This window comes from Oreochromis aureus, linkage group 2 (assembly GCF_013358895.1).
Source record: "Oreochromis aureus strain Israel breed Guangdong linkage group 2, ZZ_aureus, whole genome shotgun sequence".
Classification (NCBI taxonomy): Eukaryota; Metazoa; Chordata; class Actinopteri; order Cichliformes; family Cichlidae; genus Oreochromis; species Oreochromis aureus.
The window spans coordinates 13,207,779-13,217,021 of NC_052943.1; the positions used below are offsets into that span (position 1 = coordinate 13,207,779).

The following is a 9,243-nucleotide window of genomic DNA, read 5'->3' on the forward strand; positions in this document are numbered from 1 at the left end:
TACCTCATTTTCAATTTTTCCTATTTGCCTTTTCGTCTGACACAGCTTTAGCCTGCCTTTAGCTTACATCACAAAAAACACTGATAGCTTTCACTCCATCGGCTCACACACAGTCATATTTGTCACATCAGCCGTTTTCATCATCACAGCCTTGATCCCAGCTTTCCTATCGCTAACTTATCCCTGTGTGGGTTTGTGTGGATGAACCAGTCGACTGTTGATGTCGACTTTTTAAATGCATAAGCCATAGCTCATGGGCAAACACATGTGGAACCATGCAAGAGAAGACTTTCAAACTGGTTCTGTGCATGTGTGTGTACATATTTGCAATATGTTACCTGTTCTGTACCATGATCATGGCCATCCAGTCAGATGGATACACATGTTTCCCAATCAAGTCCTTGAAAAGGAGGAAGGACTCCATTAGGAAGTCCTGTAGTAAAAGGAGACAAGAAGAACAAGAGACAAATGAGAATATAGAACTCTGCTACACAGCAATATGCAAAGTCTTGAGCCACCCCTCAATTATACTTTGATAGGAAAATGAGACAGTTTGCTGCACTAAAATGACAGATACAGCAAAAATGACACAAATTAAAACTCATATATTCAAACTGATAATTATTTCTTTTTTATTTGTCAAAATAAGTGTTTTTAAACACACCAGTTTATAAAAAAACATTTTCTGGCATCTGCGGATATGTGTGTGAGGCACTTACCACAAGATCAGTAGTTCCACTGAAGGTTTCGATGTATGTACAATAGTGTCGATCATCCATCTGACTGAGAATAGCTGTCATGCAGGCAACAACCCTCGACTACAGAGGTAAAGTGTGGAAAGAGAGAAAGAAAGAAAGAGATAACCCATTACTCTTAGCCTGAGAGCTACACATCTTAAGCCGAAGACTGAATCATCCATCCATACATTCATCTATTTTCTAAACCACTTATCCATTTCAGCTTTTGCTTGGGGGCTGGAGACTATTCCAGTTTCATAAGGTGAGGGGTGTGTTAGTGTACACCCAGAACAGGTCAGCAATCTATTGCAGGGTACTTTTGAGTCACTTAAGGTTATCCATACTGCACCAAGTCTGAGGCATAGCGAAACAGAAATTAAACTGTGTGCATCAACAGCTCATTGTTACCATGGAATTTCCAGATTATCATAATCACTATAACCAAACCCAACTACTGCCAGGAAGGCTGGCAGTGTCTGTAGCTTCTAAATTACATTCTATAGTTTACATCATGGCACCCTGCCACAAGGTGTGATTAAAAAGAAATACCTTCTGAATTACTCAATCACTCCAAATAAATACAGAACTAAACCGCTGAGACTTTCTGATAACAACAAATGAGAAAAGGTACAATGAACTTCAGTAAAAATTTATTTTAACATAGTTCATCTGATTTACTTGTTGAAAAGATAGAGACGACAACCTTTCAAACATCAACAAACACAAGAAGGAAAAAAAAGCAGTTCAGACAAAAGTTCAGTGATGTGGTCAACCTTAATATCACCACAAAGGGGCTTTATAGTGTGATAACATGTGATGTTGTATAAAAAAAACCATTAAGAAAAAAGGAAACAGATTTTGAATGCTTCATGTTTGTGAGTTTTTTGGGTTTTTTTTGGATTAACTCATCAGTTCATGCACTTAACTTGAAATATGGCCCAAGCTGAGTACACATAGATACATGCTGAGTTTAGTATTAGCAAGCGTCAGCGATAGAAGATAGAAAAAAAAAAGAGTCCTGAGACAGAGCAGGTGGAAGAAGGAGCTGCGATTTCTGTGAGAGAGACAAACATGAAAGATGAGGCTAGGCATGAAAAAGAAAAAAAGTTTTAACCAAGTTAGAGTTAAATCTGTGTGAAAAGTACTTATACTGAGGAAAAACTCTCTCGCGCTGGATTAGAGCAGAAAATTCATGGAAAATTTAGAGCAGATCTTTCCACATCCAGAGGCTGAGGGGGGAAGGCACTGAGAATGGTAATGGTCAATGAAGGTAAAGAAAACAGAGGAAAAAAATACAGAAAGTGATCTGCATCGACTTGAAGAAAACATGAATAATTACTGGCATGAAAGAAAATGTGAATTTATTTTAAAGTTTGCGCATATTATATATGTTCCTAAAAGTATTGAAATCTTTGCTGATTAAGTCAAATTTTGTCAATCTACACTCTTCCTCCTTCATGTTCTCCACCAGCTGGACTACTGTTGCATTTTCAATCATTTTTGTTCTTATACTCAGTAAATTATTGATTTCATTGACTCCATTTGCCAGGTTCAATTTTACTTCTTCAAGTTGTCTGTAAATAAATCCTCACTCCACATAATCATCACACCACTGAGCCTCAAAAGGGCCAGAACATTTTTAAACACTGGTAAACACTAACATGTTTTACCTTACATGCCCTTGTTTCGTTATACAACATATAGATTTTTTTATGATCCTCTATTCTTCTGCTGCTACACTGAGTTCAGTAAACATTCAGAACAGGTATTTCTGCCACCGGGGTTTGTGAGAAATTATCCTTCGGAGTTGGTGGCAGAGAAGAAGACACGAGACAGAGATTAAGGATGATGGATGACTAATTGAAGATGAAAGATGAATGGCATCTAATGCGATGACAGCTTTAATTTGATCAAAAGTGGCAGGGTTTGTGTTTGTGCTTGCCTGCATTCTAATAAGCAATGATACTTTTTCAGTCATGTATGCAAACAAAACTTAAAACTTCATTAAAACTTCATTAAAACGTAGCTGCGAGCAGCAATGAAGGGGGCAAGTGGTTCAGCAGGGCACAGTCACCATGGCAACTTAATGTGATCGTGTTAGAAACGTGACTTTAAGCACTCATAGGAAAGAGACAGTCTTCACAATGGGGTCCCGAGTCTGTGCATTACGTTTGGATGTAATAGCTCTGAGCATTGCTGAGATATGACCTCACTACCACATTTGTAAGCTTGCTGCTGATTTCATTTGACTGTGACTGACTATTGCTTTAAAAAAAAAATCAAAAATTTGTACGTCAACTTTGGTCATCATGGGTTTAGGGCTTATCAGTGACAACTTTGTGGAAAACGTCAAAAACATTTTCATAAAAATCAAAACGTCTCGGCGTAAGCCACAAAGTTCAGCAGTACTTCATTTGTTAAAAAGTTATCCACGTGTTTTAAACTTTGCAACTTTAAACCAGTGGCGGTGCAGGCGTGGTCAAGCCTCAAACACAACGCGAGGGGTGTTTTTTATTAAGCTGGTTGTTTTTTAGCTCCTGATAGCAGCAATGCTGGTGACAGATGTGTAAGAAATGCAAGGACAGAGACGCCAAAGCTGCCAAATGATCAAACCTTACTTCCATTGTGTTAGTCTGTTGTGTGCTGCAAAACTGGATCACCTGTCAAACCAACTACATGATAATCTTCTGCTATTTGAGATGATGCCATAGTCTTTTTATTTACTTGCAATATTGTTCCTTAAACAGTAAAATACAACATAGCTGTTCTAGAACACGTACATTTCAATTAGAGAAACAAAAAATAAATGAATAAAAATCTGCAACTTTGTGTGATCCTAAAACACTTTGCAAGTGAATTATTCTTGAATATATAGGATTGATTTTTATACACAACTTGATTACAGTAAATCAATATCATCTTTTATATTACCTGTTAATGCCTATAGATGACGACACAAAGTAAATGCGAGTAAAAAAGCAATACACATAGTTTGTGGTCCCACAAGGAGGTGCAGCATTTATTCATCACAGCACTTGATAAAAGGCTTCTGTGGGTTACACGTGTTTCCTTGCTCTCAGCCCTTTTAGAAGCTCTCTCTCTCCTCAAGATGCAATTAAGGACTTGAAAGATCGTTCATTGTGACAAAGGAGAAACAATTTAGGGTCTTGGGAGGGGAGAGGACTTGAGGATGCATAAGTTAGCATAATTAAAAGCACCCTCAGAATCCAGGGACTGTCCCTGAACGCTGTGCCACATTTCTAAACTTTTAACATGCAGTCCTTGGGGTTGCCGACAGACACCAAAGGCGGGAGGAGGAGAAGGAGAAGAAAGGAATGAATGATGAAATAAAAAGCATACATATAATCGGTGCCTACAGAGCTTAGTCGCTAATAAATATCTTACTGAGAATGTATGTTCTTGAATGCGCATGTGTGTGTGTGTTTGTCTATGTGTGTGTGTGTGTTTGTGTGTTAGTGCTCAGGGTATAACTACCCCCATCCTCCACCTAACCGTCTGCACTATAGTGACACCAGAGACCCCATCACCATACTTCCTTCTTTAATCTCGCTTCCCTTCTTTCACATTTCTCTTTCCTCTTAAAAGTGCTGGGAGATCAGTTTAGTGTGACACCTAAGTACAGAGTAAGTGCTGGAAGAAACACTTAAATGAGGGAACAATGATTAGTTTGTGCTTAAATAACAACTTATCTGTCACTAAAATTAACTCCTGTCATTGAAAGTAAACCTTAGTATGAGAAAACACTGTTATTGACAGCAGTGGCAAGTCTTTCAATTATGCATATACACTAATATATGTAATTTAGTAGGAAACTCTCCCCAATGGTGGTAAAAACCAACAGACAGGATCAAGAAGCACAATTAACTCTATGTTTTTTCACCCCTCGCTCTTCCTTTTTTGCCTCCTTAGAGTGCACTGCCTGATCAGTAATAGGATTAGGAACACACACACACACACACTTAGTCAGGAAAACTACTCAACAGCTCATAAATTTTTGGTTTAGTGTTCACTGTGCTGGTGTATATGTGGATGTTACTGTTTTGAAGTGTAGGTCACGTGTCATATTGCCCTACTTCACTCTAATTGGTGTTCTCTGAGGGGCAATGCTCTCAATCTCCTTTAACGCCATCTAAACACGACACAAATGCTCAAAGGGCCAAATATCTAGCCATCAAATGCTCCTGCATCCTCACACATGAATGTGTTTCATCAACACATTGTTGCACGCAAAGACGCATGGAAGGTATATTTTTGTTGTGTATAATAATAAAACTGCAGACAATCACACTGTGTATGACAGAGAGAGAGCTCAGGGCTTGTTGAGGCAAAGGCCTTACAAAACAGCTAAAAGGTTACTGGCAAAACACGGCACAGACTTTGCCAAGGTCTGAGATTTCACTCCTTTCCTCCTCCATCCTTTGCTTTCCTTTAATATGTCTATCCATTCTCTCATTCTGGCCACTGCTGTTGGTAACAAATTTACAGCTGTAATTTCCGAGTTGCTTCCAAATGACAGTTACCTGACAAAGCAGTCTGTATCCTGATAACTTTCACTGCATATCATCTGCTAGCTGATAATGTGTTGCTGTCATTACTGTGGTGACAGCGTCAAACGAAATGTTTTTACTGATAGTGAAAGCAGCGATAGATCTCCGTCAGCATTCATCCACTCAACAACAGATGATATTAGGCCATCTAAAACGAGAAGACAAGATTTACACTCTCAAATTACTAGTTTGAAATAGTAATTGAACCCAGATGTTATACCTACTTACAGCTTACAGTTACTTTATTGTTTCTTGAGCCATAATTAGCAGAAAAAAGTGTGAAACGAGAAATTTTCATGTGGAATTCCAGCCACCAAATGTTCCTGGTTGGTCCATTGTAAAGCCAAAATACAAACAGAATACAAGTAGGATTTAATGGATATATGTTTTATGTTATTATTATCTGTAACTAGTTTATGCTTGCAGATATGTATGGAGATGTGTGTTTCGCGTCCATGATTGCTAACCAAACTAATCTAATACACCAAAAAAGAGGGAACTTTTTTTTCTAAGATTTTTTTCTTAAACATAGCAAAAAAAATTGAATATCAGGATTTCACCACAACATTCACATTTACAAATGTAATCCAGGCTTGTATCTTAGGTCTATTTGTACAAGTCTCTTCTCTGAGCCTAAATTCCTGCTACTTTCATTTTACAGATCAGGAAGATCCATATGAGTGTCCCCAAAGCAGGAGAGATATGTACATTTATGAACATACCGTAGTACAACACTGGTAACTTTACCACTACAAATGACAAATTATGTCTCACATGGAGACAGAACTGTTACACTGAAAGGAAAATTACACAGTATACTTTTCTACCCTTCAGCTGGTAGACTGGCACTTGTGTTGGAAATTTGCCATACAGAGAAGCTAGCATCTCAGACTGTAGCATCAACCCTGTGATTAAGGCAAGAATACAGAGTAAGACACAGCTGCCAAGGTGTTATCATTTGGTGCTGTTGCTAATTTAACGTTATCGCTTACAAAACACCATAATTGAGAAATCTCAAAATGCATTAGCATGACATTTGAATGTCCTTAAAGTTATGTTTCGTGTGGTAGATGACAGATGACAAAATCATAAACCAGTAATCTAAGGCCAGCTGTCCTCTCTCAGAAGACAGCTGGCAAAAAGAAAGACAGATTGTTCAATAGACTGAAGAGATGTATTTAACGACAAACTTTATTTTGAAAAAAGAAGTTAAAATATTCTTCCAGTTTCTGTTGGGCTGCTTTACCTTACCTAAAGCCTTAGAATCAAACACAATAATGAAAACAGGAACACAGTGAACAATAATTAAAAAAGTATGGAAATGACCATGAAATTGTAAACTGACTCAATTAAGCCTTCATCACAGCCACCCTAGTGTGCACACTGTTGTATCTATTTCATTAGATCAGCACTATCTAGTAACTATATTATTATATTAGTAACCCCTGCCATCAGCCCCTGTCAATATTCTCACTCATAGTGGTAGCTGTAAGTTGGCAATCCCAATTTAATTGCTCATATTTTTTGAGCCTGGGCTTTTCTGTCTTATAAATGTTGCATAGACTCTATGTCAGTGAGTTTGAATTTTGTTTAAAGTTCATTATGCCCATGAGATGCCCAGCAGGATAAACAGTGGAACGACGATGGATGCAATTAAATATAATTAACATATCATTAATTTTAAATTAAGACAGAGAATTAAAGCATTAACTGTGACAGTCCCAATTTAAATGCTTAAGGTTTTAGGGTTTAATCTTTACACGAGTAGCTGTTTCTGACATTGACAGAACGGCCAATCAATAGTGTGGAACAGGGAATCAAGTAGTGCACTAAGTACACACTGATCCACGCCCATGTTTTCACCTTTTACAGTGCAAATAACCAAGATATATACATATAGACACTAGCCTAGACTAGTGGATGACTATCCACTGGAAGTCATCTTGAGTTTCAATTTAAAACACAGGGCACACAATAAGAACAATCCATTCAAATGACTCCATATCAGGTCCAATGATGCCTTTCACAGCAGTCTATATCCCGTTTGTGCTCTCCTCACCAATCTCCCCCTTTACCCTCCTCTGTGGTTCCTTTTGTGACATCCCCCTAGGTGGGAAGTCATTACGTTGCTCTCAAGTGTGATTTTTCATCATCCTTTTTTTTAAATAGAACATCTAAAAAACACATTCTCACTGGACGCCTGCAGCACTCCTTACTGTACTCCCTCACAGCGACATGCTCATCACTGACCTCCTTGTTACACACAAATACATGCAGACACATTTTTTCCAACACCTGTGGGCTGAGGTGAAATGTAGAGAGGTGGTGGGTGGGGAGACTGTTGGAGGTGGTTGGGGAAGGGGGGGTGAAAAAAGAGATGGATTGTGTGCAGCAGTAATTAGAGCCGTTGTGTGTAAGGATGGATTGGTTGCATGTTTGTCTGACTCAGAGCAACAGAGAGAGGTAGCACGAGTGTCTATCTGTGTGCATTACACAGCGTATGCAAACCTGTACGCCTGTTGACTGTTCAGAAAACAGATCAATGTGTCCTCAGTCCATTTCCTACTTGTGTAAATCAGTTAACGCAAGTAGGGAAGAGTGCGCATAGACAGAAGAGGAGGGGAGGTCAAGGGAAAATGAAGGAAGAGCAGAGAAAAAAATGCAGTGAAATAAAACATTTACAGACTTAAAAAGAGGACAGGTTTTTGTTTTCTCTGGTCTCAAGCTCACACACCATACACTCTCAAACCCCTTCTCATCTTCCACTCCCAAATCAAATTACCACGACCTCTAAGCTCTGGCACAACTATCTCATGATTTATGGCCCTCGCATGTTTCCGTGCACACGTGTAATATTTTTTAAAAGCCTTCATGTGTTGAACTGCGGCGACTGCTGCTTATGCAATGTGCATAAATACATTTATATTTGTCACACTCACATACACACACCATTTACCTCATCACACCAGAGGTCAATTGAAACACAACACAAGGTGAGTCAACCACTTTGCAGTGGTGCATACATCACCAGTTATTTTCAGATGGGGGAGGGGTCAGGAGGGACATTTATATGGACACTGCATCAAACAGCTGCTCAGGGAACACACGAACTCGCAGCGTTTTAAAGAAATATTCAAAACATTTCACTGACAATCACTGCTTAGAATGGAGAATCAAGCCCTACATTGCATTATGTTATTGTACAAGCACTACATTTGTAAATTCCCTGCAGCTTTATTTCTTAACTGCTAACAGCCTAACAAATGTTTATCCTAATAAAACCGTACAAGATCAATCCCTAAACCTGAATTCTAAATCTGAAAGCTGCCAGTAAAAGATGTGAAAAATGGTAAAACATTCTTGTCTTCCTTGATGCACGACAAAAGAAGAAATTAATTTATACACACACACACGCACACACGCGCACACACACAATTCCTGGAAGGCTCAAAAGACAAAGCATTCATCATTAAGCATAATTTAAACCCGATGTCATATGGTGTTTAATCTTACTTTCTTTTCATTTTATCTAATTGCCTTATTTGCCACAAGAAAGAAAGCAGTGTCATTCTCAGCTCATATGAATGGGAGCAGGGGAAGAAAGACAATAAGCTTAAAGGAGGATGAGTGGTGGGACAGCCAAATACAGAGCATGAGGGGAGTATGAAAAATGAGGATGAAAGAACACTAAAGAATGGCATGAAGATGAGAAAGTGGGGCAAAGAAGAGAGAGGACAGTGACCAAATACTGTAGCTCAAATAGAAGAGTGAGGTGAAACTACAAGGAGAAAACGAAAGATAATCAAAACAGAGAGAAAGAGAAAGCGAGTTAGCAAAGCAATGCTAGACTTTATTCTCACAGAAAAGCAAAGATATAAATAAAGTGAGTGGTAGAAGCACAAGTGTGTGCTTCTGTGTGTTCACGCATGAGTGTTTGT

At 38.6% G+C, this 9,243-nt stretch overlaps 1 protein-coding gene across 1 annotated transcript in view; it reads right to left on the bottom strand.

Moving 5' to 3' along the window:
- Positions 1–9,243, bottom strand: part of LOC116335174 (dedicator of cytokinesis protein 2) — a 91,568-nt gene that overhangs the window by 17,099 nt on the left and 65,226 nt on the right. The window contains exons 27-28 of the mRNA XM_031758828.2: positions 720–818; positions 339–433 (exon numbers count right to left, since the gene is read on the bottom strand). Coding sequence (XP_031614688.1) covers positions 339–433; positions 720–818 — 194 coding nt within the window. The remainder of the gene's footprint in view (positions 1–338; positions 434–719; positions 819–9,243) is intronic.